General features: G+C 51.5%; 4 protein-coding genes across 4 annotated transcripts; 1 reads left to right on the top strand and 3 right to left on the bottom strand.

Annotated features, from left to right (window-relative positions):
* Positions 1–367: 367 nt before the first annotated feature.
* On the bottom strand, positions 368–1,914 carry NEUTE1DRAFT_80570 (guanine nucleotide-binding protein alpha-3 subunit; the record flags this gene model as incomplete). Its single annotated transcript, XM_009851866.1, has 6 exons — positions 368–467; positions 526–764; positions 821–950; positions 1,011–1,139; positions 1,195–1,543; positions 1,603–1,914. 6 exons carry the CDS (start codon positions 1,733–1,735, stop codon positions 368–370), a joined length of 1,080 nt encoding a protein of 359 aa, XP_009850168.1.
* Positions 1,915–8,547: 6,633 nt separating this feature from the next.
* On the bottom strand, positions 8,548–11,530 carry NEUTE1DRAFT_80573 (uncharacterized protein; the record flags this gene model as incomplete). Its single annotated transcript, XM_009851867.1, has 4 exons — positions 8,548–9,072; positions 9,133–11,024; positions 11,088–11,179; positions 11,460–11,530. The coding sequence occupies 4 exons, from the start codon at positions 11,528–11,530 to the stop codon at positions 8,884–8,886; spliced, it is 2,244 nt and encodes a 747-aa protein (XP_009850169.1).
* Positions 11,531–12,862: 1,332 nt separating this feature from the next.
* Positions 12,863–14,404, bottom strand: NEUTE1DRAFT_80577 (uncharacterized protein; the record flags this gene model as incomplete). Its single annotated transcript, XM_009851868.1, has 2 exons — positions 12,863–14,184; positions 14,290–14,404. 2 exons carry the CDS (start codon positions 14,402–14,404, stop codon positions 13,088–13,090), a joined length of 1,212 nt encoding a protein of 403 aa, XP_009850170.1.
* Positions 14,405–14,442: 38 nt separating this feature from the next.
* On the top strand, positions 14,443–14,763 carry NEUTE1DRAFT_116721 (uncharacterized protein; the record flags this gene model as incomplete). Its single annotated transcript, XM_009851869.1, has 1 exon — positions 14,443–14,763. A coding segment is annotated over one exon (255 nt), but the record flags the coding sequence as incomplete, so codon positions are not given.
* Between the last annotated feature and the right edge of the window lie 1,733 nt (positions 14,764–16,496).

The raw sequence follows: 16,496 nt of genomic DNA on the forward strand, positions 1-16,496 counted from the left end.
TGCGTCGGCGCAAAACACACAAATGGTGCGTAAACAAGATTACAATAAGTTCCGTTTGGTAGGGTATGGTTGATGGCGCTGCCTGTCGCTCAGATGAATGCATGCTAATGGAAAAGAGAAACCGATGGGAAGCAAAAGCAAACCTCAGGTTGGCAACGTTCCAAACGCGCGTGAACCCTAAGATATGATAAGAAACAACAACCGCCGCCTTCGTTGCTGTCACCGCCGTGCTTTTGCTAGCCGGCTAGCTGGACAGCTACCACCCCTTTGAAACGCCGAGTCATGCAAGAAGGGAGACTTGGTAATATTCTGAACGCTGTTGCGAGAAAGAGGAAGAAGATGCGTGAGCGAAAAAAAGGGTCTTTCATCATAGAATACCGGAGTCTTTAAGGGCGTTATTGAGAATGGTTTCCTTGACGGCAGCAAACACGAGACGGATGTTGGAGGTATCGGTGGCTTGTGTCAAGCTGTGACAATGTTAGCATGAGGTGCATACACCAAGACAGGATGATGTAGAGGACATACTGAGGATATAGGTTAAGGTGAGCCCTGTTCACCTGGTTGAACCGCCACAGTAGATACTTGGCGGCCTTGTTGACGTCGTTTCCACCGGAGTAATCCGGAAAGTAGTTCCCTAGAGGTGACCGCCCCAGTTTCTGCTTGAAAATGTCGACTTTGTTAAGAAACAGGATGATACTCGTTCTCATAAACCACCGTGAATTGACGACCGAATCGAAGAGTAGCAGACTTTCCATCATGCGGTTCTGTTACATGTTAGCACCATCTCTGTACCAGGCGGTGACGTGGTGGGTGGACATACCTGACTGCTCTCCTCGAGCAACACTTGGTCGTACTCACTCAAGGCAACACAGAAGATGATGGATGTGACGTTTTCGAAGCAGTGAATCCACTTCTTGCGTTCACTACGTTGCCCGCCCACATCAAACATGCTAGATCATTGTGTGAGCTGAGGGGCACGAGGGTAACAGATGTCCATCAGGCACACTTACTGGATACTGAGCTGCCCCATCTTGAATCTCGTTTCGTAGATACCCGTCGTCTTTGTTCTGGCGCGAAGTACATCCATTTCATTTGGTCGGTAGTCTTCGGCCACAATCCTCGTGACCTCGGTGAAGAAACTGTGCCAAGTCAGCAAACGTGAGTTCTTGAAGGGAAAAAAAACCGGACACGCACTATTCTGCAGAGTCCATAAGGTAAAACTCTGTTTGCCTCTCCATGAGTTGCTCCTTTGCTGGATCATTCCATAGTGCCTGGATAGCTGTGCCGACTTTGGGGTCTATCGACTGTCCTGGTGGACACCCCTCCATGTTGTAATCCTGCAAGAACTCGACGTAGGGCCGTAGCGACGGATCTGCTGGCTGGATATCGAACTGGTGCATAGCATTCACAACCGCCTTTGCGCATTCCAACAGATTCTTGTAGACGGTTGGTCGGTAATTTGTGAGCTCCTCATCTGAATAGCCCTTGAGATGTATGATCTTCATCTGCTTCACAATGGTCGATTTACCGCTCTCGCCGGAGCCTGTACGCGCACGCATGTTAGCAGAAACGATTTTAGGGAAGGACAACAGGGGTACGCACCCAAAAGTAGAATCTTGCATTCTTTCCGTAGCTTCTTGGAGTCCTCCTCTAGGTCGCGATCAATCTTCTGGCTCCTCTTCTTCTGCTCCGTCTCCTCGTCGTTCTTGCTCATGCATGCGCCCATCTTGATCATCAATCCCTTTCGACTGCGGTGGCTAGATGAGGCAGCCGATGATGGCCGGGAACTTGGACCTGGCGGATAAGAAGATGCTCGTCTGTTCACGGGTCTGTTCTAGAAAACCATGAAGACGACTTTTTTTCCGGCGAATGTTTGGTGTGATGTGCAGTTCAGCTTCGTCGCTCGGATAACCCTTGCTCGGCCTTCACTTTTGTCGACCAGGGGCAGACTTGTTCGTCGTCGTCCGTCAATCGCCTTGTAGCTGGGATCTCCGGAAATGGGCGACCTAAATAATGCGGGTTCGAGACGATTTGGTCAACTGACGCAATTGATGGGCAATTTTATGTATGGTCGACTTTGGCGACTTGTGTTCGGTGGGAGGCTCTCCAAGTAAGTCGACACAACAGGGACCACGGGTGGTTGGAGTTGGTTGTGACGTCTTGAGTGGATGCAGTCCGAATCGTTTGGATCGTTAGCCGTTCGTCGCCTCTCTCTCTCGCTGGTTGAATGGCAGTCTTTCTTTGGCTGGCAGTCGCCGATTCCGACAGTTGGTTGGCGTACACGCGCGCCGTCGGTAAACGGTTTCGAAAGGGTCGGCGACAAAGAAAATCGACGGACGCCGCAATGGATTGAAAGGCGAGATGGGTTGTTGTTTGGTTGGTGGTGTGTCGGGAATAATTGACGGACGGGAGGTAAAGCCAAAAGCCAGGTGAGGTAGAGGTGAATTGGCAGGCAGGCAGATAGGCAGCCAGTACCTTTTGTTAAGTTTTGCGGGACGGGGGAGATGGGGGCCCAGGATGCCCAGGTCGCGACAAAAAACGGGGGGGTTGCTGGGGTCACTGTACACTATGCCCTGGATCCCCGAGTGTTCCACGTTGCCCGGCGGCCAGTGTGTAAAGTGGTCCGGGTTCGTGTTATTGTCACCGACCACCCGGTCTAAAATGCGCAGATCCAGAGACTTTGTCAATACGATGGTGAATTGCCAGGGCAGGCCGCTTTAAGCGAGTTGACGCCAGCCAAAGTGGAAGGATGCCGTGACGCTTGTGCTGTCGGGTTTGGATGGTTTCAAGTCGCTGCAGACTGCAGTAGGCAAGGTACCGTCCTTTGCCTCTAGTTTGACGCCTTCTCGTCGATGTGCTTGTTGCTCTGTGCAGTGTGGGAGTCCCCGCGCGGATACAGACGAAGCAGGTCACGGTGCCCGGATGCTGGAAGAAGTCGAAAATCGTGAGATGAGGCAGTGAAAACCAACGAAGGAGGAAAAGCAAATAATGGTGGAAGGCAGCCGTACTGTAGCACCGACTGACTGCAGTGAGCAAAGCGACAAACGCTGGATTGGCTGGAAAGGCTCATTTGGTTTGGAACTGCGGAAGGCTTGAAGAGGCCAAGAGGCCATGGAGCCAATGAGGAGCATTGTGTTGGGTGGTGCGGCAGTTGAACAGCAGATCCACCACTCTCCTCCACTCAGCTTCACTTCTCAGGGCAGTGAGTGAGTGCAGCCCTCCTGACGAAAGCCTACACTACACTATGCTAAGCCGCAATTGTGCTAGCACTTCGCCCGCTTGCTCAAAGTGAGTGTCACCAGCACAGGGCTAATTACCTGAATGAAACAGCACTACACTATTATAGGACCTTTTGTCTACATAAATCCCAGCTCTGTTGGGGAAAATACTTGGAAGCCAAAGTGGAAGGCAGGCCTTTTGTTATTGGATGTAATTCCGAGGTGTCGCCAAGACATAGTGGGGGCAGCGAGCTCCGCCTGGCGTAAGCCCCGCTAGACCTCATACGGCATTCTGGCAACAGCTACTCGTCTCCTCGTTGGATGAGGGGAAAGACGCCAATGTCTGGAAGGAGCCGCTAGAAGAGGAGTGCAGGAGCCACATCTTCGGGAGTCAGCTCCACCGGTTATAAAAACCACCAGTCCCCTTCGTTGCTCTGAACACTGCCGATCTCACTCCACTGCCCATTAAATCCTTAGCGTGAACCATGACAGTGACCCCGACGACGACGACGACGACCCCGACGACGACTACAACGACCGGGCAGGCCAGTCTGTGACCCGGCGATATTACTGATTTCCTGATCGATACCCGAATCCAATTCTCGGGTCACGCAAGAGTGTCCACCATTGGTCTCGCCTTGTCAGGTCATACCTAGCTAGGGAACTAGCTGTGGCTACATATTGAGTTGGGGTCCGTTGGGGGCTTTCTTCAGGACAGCTCTGCCACGAGGCGACAGGCATGGAAGATGACTTGAGGTAGGTAAAGGGGCGCCGAGTGGTTCTCGTCCGTGTCTCGCAACTCAATGCGCCGGGTTTTGTCATGAACTTTCACCTTGCCCCCTACGCCGCCTCCGCCCCCGACAACAGACAGTCAGACATGACCGTGACGACATTCATGTCTCAACTGACTCTCTACAAACACTTGGCAGATCCATACCAGGATCCAAAAAGACCGGCGTCCTCATAGTTGCTTTTTACTCTCTTGGCGGTTGACCGTTTGCAGGCAAAGCAATGATTGTCGACGGTTGTCAATCTTGAGAAAATCTGCGTCTAGTGTCCGATCAAAAGCCATAATTGGACGACATCAAGACCCAGCTGGTCCAGCTGGTTACGGAGCCGATGGGCAAAACATCCACTTTCCGAATAGCCTCCAGTTTCTCTCCTCGTTGCTCCCATTGCCTGAAGCACCTCACCATTTTCGGGCCTTTTCCGTCGTCAGCTCACTCATATCAATCAGTGCTTATGGTACTACACTGTTCCCATGAGACCTTTTTGCTCTTCAACTTATGTCCAAGGTCCCCCAATGTCAACTCCAGCCGTTGATTGAGATGGCCCGTGCACTCCGCTCCTTGGGGAAACGGTTGGCGGGTGTAAGGTCAAGGGAAAGTGGATCCATTGGAGATTACCTAGAAGGAGCTCCGTACTCGGCGGTTTTCCTCCCTTCTCCCATCACAAGTCTCTTCATCCTCGACTCCTCACTCTGGCGGCCTCTGGCGGGTATTCCCACCTCGCTCATTTCCACGGTCCGGGGAAGTCCCTGATTGCCCTTTCGCATCTCCAGGTTCATTTCGTCCGCTTCAGGAGCTTTCACATACTTTGTACCACCTTCACACGTGTGTCCGCGTTAAGGCGCGCAACGTTCTCTCTCAAAAGAGGAAGAAATTCGGATTCGATGCAACACAGTACTCGGCTACTCAAGTCACTGTCGTACCAAGCTGCACTAATCACCGTGAACTCGACTCCACGTGTTTCCATGGTCAATTCCAAGGGGATACATGATGAGACCAAACACTGGCTGCTCAAACACTCGTCTTGCCCGTCTCTTCATGCAGACAAGAATAGCACTGACGAAACATCATACTCTGGAGAGCGAAACATGCTTCGGAGTTTATGCTGGCGATCTTGTTTCTTTTCTCAACAGAAAGTCCATCGAGACGAATAATCCATGCGCTACTTAGCAATCACATCTCACTCACTTATCACTCATGGGAACCCTAGATCACCATCCAAGTCTACCAGATCCCCGACCCTAGCACCCCCGACCCAGCCAAGCTACCACCACGTGTATGCGAAGAAGCCAATTCCCGTTTTCCGTCATTTGGTATCCCAAAAGCGAGGGCAACCTGGGTGTTCCCAGCAGGGGTGGCCATTAGGTTCGGTGATGAATGAACTAGGGGCTTTGGATGAAACCCTAGTTGGTCGTCTTTATCCAGGTACTACCTGACTTGATTGGAGATGGCGACTTTTGGCATCTTTTCAAAAAAAGTTGGACAAACTTCATACATAATGGAGGTTCCATTCGCAATATCCCTGGTTTATAATGCCATTGTTAAGGTCCATTTATTTGTTTTTTTTCTCCGGCGTTTGCTGCAATACGATACTGGATGGAAGCGGCTTATCGATCTGGATATGTGACAAACATGGTCTGGACTCCCGTCTTTACAAAGAAAGCGGAAAACCCTTCTTGAGCGGTTCAATGATACAATTGTGTTCCGCGTCTTCCACTTTCAAATATAGAACAATCATGCGTTATGCGTACATCTGTCACAGTACATCACAAATTCCATCATCTACAGAATACGCTAGACTGGCCTGGGACTGGTTCGCGCTAAAAGTGTAGCAAAGAATCGGTCACTTGTCAGTTTTGGGCTTTTTGTTCCTTGCATCCCCCCCCTTGACCCTCTTCACCAAGTCCGGTAAAACGAAGCATCCAGACCCCCTGCCTTGGCTGCTTGGCCTGTCTAACTACATTCAGACCATCCAAGGAGATTAGCTACACTACATATCCCTTCCGCTCTTCCGCCCTGCCAGGCGAAAACGACTCCTTTCAGATTTCCGGAGAACTCTCAGCGGTTTCATGTTATTGTCGTTTTCTTTTAGATGTTGGTCCAAAACTGTTGAAAGTTTCATTGTCTTCTTTGACAACCGGCGTCATCAACTGGGATCCATTCGCGGCAGCAGAAGCCGTAGCTACACCATACGGCAGTTTCTTTCCATGCAGTTGAATGGATATGACTGTTCTGCAGTCGGATTATTTCCCGATGGCTTATGGTCACACATACACGGCACACACCACATAGACACGCCGTTGGTGGTATTGGACGAGTCACGGTTGACGGTTGCGCCACGCAGCCTTTTCTTATCGCTTTCTCTTCCGGTTCGATTCCGCTCTTCCTGCGGAACGCATGGTCACTGCTCGGTGGACAGAACGGGACAAGGCTCTTTGGCTCTATTTATATATCCCACCACTGTTGGCTGCACGAGTGTTAGCTAACACGACGACGACTGAAATCAACAGATTGGCGTTGTGCTGATGTTCGAATCTGGGATCTGCGGGTTCGAAATCACGGAACACTAACAGTCAAATGAAATGCTTACTGCTCACACAGTACCATCTGCAAACCCAACCTCCGCAAGTAATAACCAAGCAGGAATTTCCTCGATATAATCTGAAGCCAACAAGGAGAAAACAAAACAAGCTAGCATCTACTTGGAAACGCTTAACCAGACCGACCTCGTCATTGTTACCGGACCGCTAAATGTTCAATGGCATTATGCATCTACTGATCGCATATTGGGAAAGACCAAAGTGACGACTACTGATGAGCGATCAATAACCCGGTCCCGAAGGTTTGGTTCGTGGACAGGGGTGTCATTTGGCCTTCGGAGATATCGCCTTGCTTCTCTACATTTATACCCTACCTTTACCTATACCCGCGAATCTGGATACACCCAAAAATATTGCGTACTCCTTAAGCTGATCAGAACTATATGCGACCTGTGGAATGTAGCACGGCGCTCATCTGCTCTCACTCCCACATTGACAAGCAGGTTTAGGATGCCAAAACATGTCAATATCTATTAGGGTTCGACAACCAACAAATACAACCTACACCGGACACTTGACCGGTTTCGAAAGGAGCATACCAATTCACTCACACTTCCCCTTCTCCACGAATACTCTCGCTAACCCATGCTCCCTAAAATCGATCAGTGGACCAAGCTAACCCCTACTGAACTAACAACACTGCACCACACCACAAACAGCTACCTAACCAACAACCACGGGCCGACTGTCGAAAGACTGGACTGTACTGTACATGTTATGTGCACCCGGCACTGTGCCAAACGCACAATGACTCCGTCGCCTTCTAAGTCTAATCGAGCCCATACTCCGACATCACCCATCGTAGATCATCATGGGATAGGACTTTTTTTTCCGTCCAGCAAAACGCACAGCACGCCCACAGCACATGACATTGATCTCTCGCTTATTCTCATGCTAAAAGAGCGGAAAAGGGACTAAAAAGGCTTAAAAGGGATTAGACATAGAATAGAATGTCTCAGATGTCGTAATAGCAATCAATACTTTACTACATACATACGCAACTCTGTCGCGGAACCACCAGACGCTACCTACCTGACGAACAAGGGATACAAACCAATATAAAGGTTGGACTAGCTAGCTAGCTACCTACCTAGCTATGTGGATATTGTACGTCCATTAGGTACTGACGAGTAACTCCGTTTCCGCCCCTCGTTTTTGGGATTATGAGAAACTAGGTAAACACTAAGGTAAGTAGGTGCCTGACTGGACTGGACTGGACTGACTGTCTCGTGGAGCGAGCGAGCGGAAACGAATCCGAGAAAACACTACACTAGGTAACTGACTGACTGACTGACTGACTGACTGACTGACTGACTGACTGACCCATGGAATACAGCGGGCGGAAAAGATCCCGTCCGTCCGAGTAAAAAAGAGAGAGGAAGGGAAGAAGGAAGGACGGAAGGAAGGACAAAAAAAGGATTACATAACTTAGTACCTACCTATGTAGTATGTATGCCACTGATACTTACCTCTACTGTAACATGGAGACTCTAATTAGATACCTACCTACCTACCTACGCTAGGTAGTAACACAGCAACCGACTCCCACCCGATGATAAATAGGTACCCAACACCCAACACCCAACAGCGCTCACCAAGGGGCAGTTACCATAGTTACTATAAGTTGTTTTGTTAAACAAATCTGGTACATGTATTAAACATGTCGTCCAACTATCTTGCTAGTAATTTCCTACCTTGGAAATCCACCCAGTCAGTTCTCGTCGAGTTGCAGCACAGGGACAGACAGTTTCAATTATGCTTAGCTGCCAGTTACTGGTTAGTTAGGTAGTGTATCAACCACAAAGGTTCGTTTCCTTCCTCGAGTCCAAATTTCCAGAAAAAATAGCCTGGTTTGGTGGTGCTGGTTGGGGGGAGGGTGAAGTGAATTCTCCTATCCATTTTGTCACTACCTCACTCCAGCCAGCAAGAACAAATAGTCAGGTATAGTTAAGTATGTCTGATCTGTAATGGTATTCGTCATTAACTCTTTGTCCTTCCCTTTCCCAAATCCTTCTGCTAATCTCTATTCTTCTTCTTCTCAACTTCTTCAACCTTCCAGCACACCCTCTCTCTCGCTTGAGATCACAAACTAACAAACAAAGCACGCTGGTTGTTCAATACCGATATGTGTGAATTCTATCGAGGCTAGTTAATTCGTACTTTTTCCGCTTGTTCATTGTTGATTTGTTGACCCCGCACGTAGTTTCTTCGGATGATAACCGCTTCAGTACCCAGACTTCCACGTTGGTAAGTTCCATCACTAAAATCAGAGAACACTCAGGCAAGATACCCAAGCTCATCATCCTCCAACCGCTCCAAGTACTCTTTATCGAGCAAGATCTCAATGCACTTCTTGATGTCGCCAATCTTGGGCATGAATCGGGCCTTGATCTGGTTGATGGTTTCCGAGACAAGTTGCTGGTGCTTCATCTTCTTGCGCGCCTTCATAATACGGACGATAGCGGACTGTGGTTTCTGCGTTAGCTTTCTGGTCAACATGCTTACTGGGTGTAGGGGGTCACACACCTGCAACAACAACTTGCGATCCTCCTCAATCGTCTTGTTCGTCTCCGCCTCCTCCTGCTTGGTCTCACTCTTCATGCCCACATTCAAATTGATGCGATACTTCTTGTTCTTGAAGTCGTAGTTGAGCGAAAACGTCGCTCCCGGTCCAATCTTGCCACCTTCTCCACCCTCCGCGGTAAGAACCTTGGCCTTGACCAATATGCCTAAGGCGCCTTCAAGCACGTCCGCGTTAAGTTGAGTGATGCTCGCAAGCTCCTCGAACGTGTACTGGTCCTTCTCGTTGAAAAGCAGTAGAATGGCCATCTGGTACGCCGACACGCTAAAGATATAGGGCATCTTAGCGCCCTTCATATAGTTCGCCTTGATGTCGCCCTTGCACAGCTGCCACAGCCAAGTGAGCTTGCGGCCTTCGTGCTTGTTCTTGTAGAAGCGGGTGAACCGATCGCAGTCGGCCGAGATCTCGGCGGGCGCAACAAAGCTGGTGTTTGGCGGTACGAGCGGCCAGAAACCGGTGCCGAGGATAGAGTACGTCGAGTCGAGCGGCTTGCCGTCCATGTTGAGGGAGGCGACGTGCTCCTTGAAGCCTGTGTTGAGATCCTTGGAGATCTGCATGTCCTGGAACATGCGCTGCAACTTGTTGGTGTATTCGAAGCCGCAGGCCTCCTTGAGCTTGGAAATCATCGAGGTCTCGGCGTCGTCCGAGTTGGAGTTGCTGTGTACGAGGCGGCGCGCCAGCATGCGTGAGTAGAACTTCTGAAACACGTCCTTGTCCTGGATGTACTTGAATACAGTCATAATCTGCGTCAGCGTGTTCTCGAGCTCCGCCTCCTCCACGCCGGTGCTGCTCTTGCGGAGAAGCACGTCCGTGTACTTGGCCAGCAGTTCCGGTGACTTGTTGGAGCCCGATTTGCAGACCTCGTTCCTGTTCACGAATTCCTTGCAGGCGTTGTCTAGAGATCTCGTGAAGTCAGGCTCCTTGTTGAAAGCGCGCTCAACTAGCCCCTGGTACTGAGTGTGGATCTCAAGCAGAGCGTCGACGTAGACCTTGGGCTCCAGCTTGTCGGCGTCTGCAGCCACCTTGGCAACAGCCGCCAAACCAGCCTTGCGAACATGGGCCTCGAAACGAGTCCGCAGAGGCTCCAGACCGTCGGGAATGCGAGACAAGAGGCTATACATCCGTCTCATGTCGTCCTCTCGGTTGTTGTCCAGCAGGGCCTGGAACTCGTCACGCAACAGGGTAGAGTGCTCCGCGATGAGGGCCTGGTTGCAAGTCTTCTTCAGATGTAGGGCAATATCTGGATGAAGATACATGCGTACGCGCTCCTCCTCCTCAGCCAGGCGAGCCTCGGCCTTCTTCATGTACTCGACAACGCTATTTTCAGCCACAAACTGTTTGCTTTCGTTTTGGTAGAAGACCTTGGTCGCCTCCAGGAATGGTCTTTCGAAGTGGTACCTGTACACTTCCAGCGTCGTCTTGGTGTTGTCACCCTCGTCCATGCCGAGTGAGACGAAGCTATCGACCACCTGTTTGATCTGGGTGTACTCGATGGTTTCACCGAGGCGTTGCCTTTCCACTAGCTTGAGAACGGCGTCCATAACTTTCTTAGAGACGGCTTGGAACAACACGTCACGCCACTGAACAAGGTGGAGCGTGTAGACGTCGTAGATGTTCTTTTTCCCTTCGTCCATCTCGCGCTTAACCCAGTGTCGGTTCAGGTATTTGAAAAGATGGTGGATATACTTGGCGGCGTTGGTGTAGCGTTGCCATTCGCGAATGTAAAAGGCCAACAAGGCCTCGTCCTTGTGAGCCTCCGCTTCAGAGACCAGGTGCTTAAGGTGGTCTGTCAGGTAGTTGGCCAGCTTCTTATACAAGTCCTCACCAAGCAGATGGGCTGGTGCATGTTAGTCCTCTTGCTCATCTGTTCATCGGGCAAAACGCAGGGAAGACAACATACCCCCTCTCTGGGCCCCGATTCCCGGAAGGTGATTACTCGGACTGCTGCTACCGCCGTTAGCCTTTTGCGATGTGCAAAAGTTGTGCACCGCCCTATGCCCGAGTTAGTACCAAGTTGAAGGAATGCATAGATATAGAGGGCATCCGTCCAACTAACGTGTAGATTCCCATGTACTACAAACAGCGTGTGTTAGCGGGGGGTAACGTGGACGGATGGGCGGGGAACAAACATACACTACTCATGTCGAGGCCTTCTTGGAGGTTGGTCATGATCTTGTTAATACTAGACTGCAAGTATGGCCAACTGATGGCAGAAGGTCAGTACGGCTGTTTGGAGGCAGAGGGGCCAGCAGCGAAGTGAGCGAAAACATACGTGCTGTCGATACCATCACTGCCAGAAGGCTGCTGCCCGTACGCCCCCGTCATCATGGTTGCCGGAGGCATGTTTGTTGTGTCTATATGTGTGTTCGTTTGAAGAGCGATCGTGCGCCGGGAATCGAAGAAAGAATGCGATGTTGGGAATAATATGCCGGCTGACAAGTGGTGGTGGACGAGGGGCGTAATCCGTCAGAAAACTCAAGCTGACCAGGTCGTGTTGGGTCGCGTGTGTTCGTCCAGAGACTGTCGGGGGGCAAGAACGAGTTTGATCTGGGCGACCGGTCGTTCTTGAGGTTGGAAGCGCGTTGTCTGCGACCTGACCGGTGACGAAGGGTGAATGGACTGGGTGACAACCAGAGGAGTAGAAGTAGAAGTTCGTCCTGAGCGATGAGGCGCGCCACAGGTCTGGAAGGTCGGATGGATGGCGGGGGTCACCACGTCGGTGTCGGTTGGGAGAAGGACCGTGACCGTGAGCAGACAGACGGGTTAATCGGAAATCGGGTCGGGTGAAGGAAGGATTGTTCCCTTGGAGTGACGGGTGTGAGGTCGCAGCCTAGAGGTGAGGTGTAGAGGTAGGTACCTTGGCTGGTTGTTGTGGTGGTGGTGTTCTGACAGGTTTCAATGTTCTATTCTGTAGGCAATCAAGTTGAAGAGTGGAGTTTCCAGTTTCCAGATTGGCCCCCCGAGGCTGCTGCTGCTGCTGCCGTGGTCGATGCCCGGATGATAGAGCGATGCCGTCGTTCGTTGACGGTTTTCAGGCTGCAGCGGCGTGGCAGGCATCGATTGACACTGACAGCAAGCAGACAGTTAAGGCAGGCAGTGGCCCCCCGCCAGTAAAAGACCACCGCGAACACGCAAAATTGTGGGGAACCGACAAAGTGGCGGGGATGGAGACGATGCCCTGCGATGCGGGACGGGCGACCGGGCATCTAGTGTACATTCCGTCATTACCGGTACCTCTAACATTGGCGGCTAACAGATCTGGTGCAAGTATGTACCGTATGTTGATATAATACCATGTTCCTTTTCAAGGTAAATATTGTGACTCGGACCAAAGTCTGTACATGTGGGAATGGCACCCATGTACAACTGACGGGGTACTTTACGTACGGGAAAGCAGGACAGTGACAACGCTGTAGCTAGCTACTTGTAGGTAGAGGTATGTCAGCCGTTTACAATTCCTTTAACCGTTAGTGCTAGAGGAAGACACCATTTGTGGTTAGAATTCGATTAAACTACATGTATTTTCCTGCTGGAAGCTCACGGCAGGCAATATGATATCTCCTTACACCAAATCTTTCGCTATCCGTTCCCCTTTTCATGTCTCATAACGCATACACAATCGAGTAATAATCATCACCATCCTTGCTAATATCAACATCACCAACACCACCAACTGATCAAACACTATTTGTTACCGCTGTATGCTAATCTGCTAATCCAAAAACCCCACCCAATAAACACGGAGGCAGAACCGTGCTGAGGTATCGACAAAGTACGAGAAAATGCAAGTAAGTATGCTACCATGCGGGACTGAGACGTTCGTCGTTATTCATCTCCCCCGCTTTGTTTTTCTTTCCCTCTCAATATCCTTCCGGGCTTTACCGCCCATTATAATCGTCGTCACCTCCCCCTCTGAGTCTCCAAATCGTCTCCGCCTCCCAGCTTCACTACCAGCCTAAAAACATTAACCGTGAAGTTGGTCAACCAGAAAAATAGCCCAATCAGCTGAAACGCGGCCAGTGCCTGGCTGAAATGGTCCGTGAAGCGATCTTGACTGTTATGATAAACCAACACCTCGTACGCCAACGCCGTGCTGGCAGCCTTGAACACGATGAAAAACACATCCATCAGCACCAACCCGCTCTTCTGCGTCACTGGCCTTAGCCCCAATGGGCGACCCGTGTATTCGTCCCAGAGCATGTACCCGATATAAGGAATCGCTATCGTGTCCACCGCAATCGCCACTATCGCTTGAGTCCGCTCTGACGACCCGGGCGAGATCTGTCTTATTAGGGAAAGCTCTTGGTCGACGTATCCTTCGGAATTGGAGGCTGAATGCAGTGCTCGTAATCGAGCGAGAATCTGATTCTGTAGTTCTTGCTGGTTGGAGCGCCGCCGACCTTCGAGCTGGTAGATACGAATCGCAAGGGCAAGGGCACAGATGGAGGTGATGAGGACGAGGGACCGGAAGAGTAACGGCACCAAGGGATGGCGGAGGACGTGCTGCCATAGCCGCTTGTACAAGGCCGACCTCCTCCCGGTGCGAGACTTGTAAACGTCTTCGGGTTCGGGCAGGTGCACGGGTAGATTCAAGTTTGGTTGCAGCTTCTCGAGTGTTTGGTAGTCGACCACTTCCGACTGCTCATTCGGCATGTGGCCCCACTGCGACGAGTGGATGAATTCGGACCAGGGCGAGTTGGACGTGTAGTGCGCATTCCGGTGGAGAATGACGGGTTCGTCCGTTCGGAGGTGGTCCCATTTCCGGCCGCGCTCCATGCCGTCCCCGCGTCTCAGAATCCGCCGCAGTTTCATCTTGGAATCGTTCCTTCGCTCCAGCCCATCTGGTTCGTACACAAATCCATCTTTTGATACCCTTCGTGGTTCGGTTGGCGTGCCGTTGTGTTGTGGCTGGACTGTGCGTGGGGGTGGTCGGTTCAAGATTCCCCCCTGGCCGGTGGACGGTTGTCCATATCTCTCTTCATACGAGTCGATCCATGCTACATGACACGGGTTAGAATTCGGAACAACAGAACCACATATTCTGACTCATTATTGCGAGAACGATGATGCTGGGAAGTTGATGTCGGGTGGGGGGTCCATACGAGGCAACGTCCTTGTCTTGGGACGCAAAGGAGGAAGCAATGTGTCACCATCGGTGTTATCGGAAGAAGGAGTGGACTGGTTCGAGCGTGGAGGAGACGGATTCGCGGCCGTCATGCTGGCACTCAACACTACTTTTTTTGTTTGTTGTTTGCCGAGCCCGTTGGGGGTGGCTGATGGCGGGCGGCTTGGAACTAGAGTCTCGGATGTTCCAGTCGTAATGGATAAAGTTGTAGTAGTAAGTAGTAGTGTTGACGTGATGATGGGTAGAGGTAGCTCGGGATGTGCAGTCGAAGTCACTCCGGATCGGCCGCAGAGGTATTATTGTAGGTGGGGTGGGTCAGGTTACTGCACCCCTCAGGTTATCGGAGTGGCCGGGCACCTCAGCGGCAGCAGCAGCCGCGCATCAGAGACGGGAATTGGCGACAAGATGATCCGTCTTTCTATCACTCAGCTATCGGAGGGCAACGGATTGAAACCCCAAAAGGCGAGGAGGAACTGGAGGACGAAGAGTTGGCGTGGGATGGAAGTGGTAGTGCCAGTGGCGGTGCATAGCGGTGTGGTTTAGCAATTGATGTTAGTGATAGGTCAAGATGCTTCAATCTCCTGGCATTCCACTTCCACTTTGCACAAGTCCCGATCCGTTCTTCGTTCCTGTTGGCGATTCCAGGTCTCGTCGGGGGGTTAGTCGACTAGGGGGTGTTTTGTCGCAGGGCGTCAACCTTTTGTTTCCGTCAATGGCCGCAAGAGGTCCCGTCCTTATCGGTCGGTCCCAACGAGATGGGATGGGAAAAGGGCACAGGAACCTGACCTCCACTGAGCACGGATCGATGAAGATGAAGAGGGGGAAAGTCTTTCAAAATGTGGAAATGGCTGGGGAAAGGACGTCTCTTTACAACAGCCCGGTTTTCCTGCTTGTTAGTTGCCGTGATCCAATCTCCCTGCTTGGCTCCCCAGGGGCTGCCCTTGTCCCTGCCCTGCCTTCTGGCCTGCCCCTGGTCCCCTCCGGCGGCTGCTGAAGGTCGGATGATGGGGTGTGAGGTGACGCCCAGAAAGGGAGCCGATGGGATGGTTGCAGCACAACTGAACTTGAGCCCAGGGGCTGCGCTTTGACGCCCCCAGGCCCCTAGAGGTAGGTACCTAGAGGTAACAAGGAAACGCCGGCCGGCCTGGACTGCCTTGGTTTTGTGGGCATCTCTGTTAGTGCGCGTGTTAGTGCAGAGCCTTCTAAGCCTGCAGCCCCCGGCTATTCCCTGCCGCCCCCACTAGCGAACCGCTCAGGAACAGCAATGACGACACTGCGTCTGGTTCAGGGGACAGAAAAACCGGGGTGCGTGGAGGGGCCCGTTGGTTTCCCGTTTCCCATTTCCCGACCAGATCAGTGTCTTGACACGTGCCTGCGTGCAGAGGGGACGTGTCGTGCAGCAGTAGGGCATCTGGGAATCCCTTCATGTATCAAACGATACCCGAGATACATATCAGAGTGACCTTGGCTGACCTATCTTTTTTTTCTTTGAGGCTTTAGCCAAGGACAGTCCTTCTGGAGATGACGAGATACAATCTCCAGAAAAACTGGGATCCCTCTAAAACAGGGACATTGTGATAGGAGTGTCGGTCAAACAGACTTTGTCAAGAAGCTTATCAGGTTGAATCACGTAACCCGGTACAAAGGTTTCAATTACAGAGGTACAAAACATTAGAAAATCGGACAACGTTGGGCTGAATGCCATTTCTGCCGTGACACTCGGACGGCCCGTCCTCTCGCTGTCGGGCCGGTGGGTTCTAGGCCCATCCCGACGACAGTCTGCAATACCTCCCGTCTGCCTGCCGGGCCTCCCATTGCGTCACTGTTTCTTTCCCGCGCTAGCTTCACAGACTGAACCATCCACTCACCAAAAAAATGTAACCCAATCCAGGAACATATTCAATTCAATTCTAACTGACGAGCAACTTACTTCTCACGAACCTCAACATCCAATCCCTCCGTTAGTTTACTGTTGGAGTTTCACCATTAGCGCCCCTCCGAAGTTTTTGTTGGGACCAGGCAGTCACTTTATACCCATCGACATCCCGGCCATTGGATCCCACTTCACAGCCAGTTCTGCTTCCAATTTGCCTTCGAAGCTGCTGCGCCCGGACAGAGAGGCCTCACGATTGCGACGCTTGGGACGCGGTGGCGACAGACGGGAGTCAGACATAATCGCAGACT

The sequence above is a fragment of the Neurospora tetrasperma genome (genome assembly GCF_000213175.1).
Source record: "Neurospora tetrasperma FGSC 2508 unplaced genomic scaffold NEUTE1scaffold_2, whole genome shotgun sequence".
Taxonomy (NCBI): domain Eukaryota; kingdom Fungi; phylum Ascomycota; class Sordariomycetes; order Sordariales; family Sordariaceae; genus Neurospora; species Neurospora tetrasperma.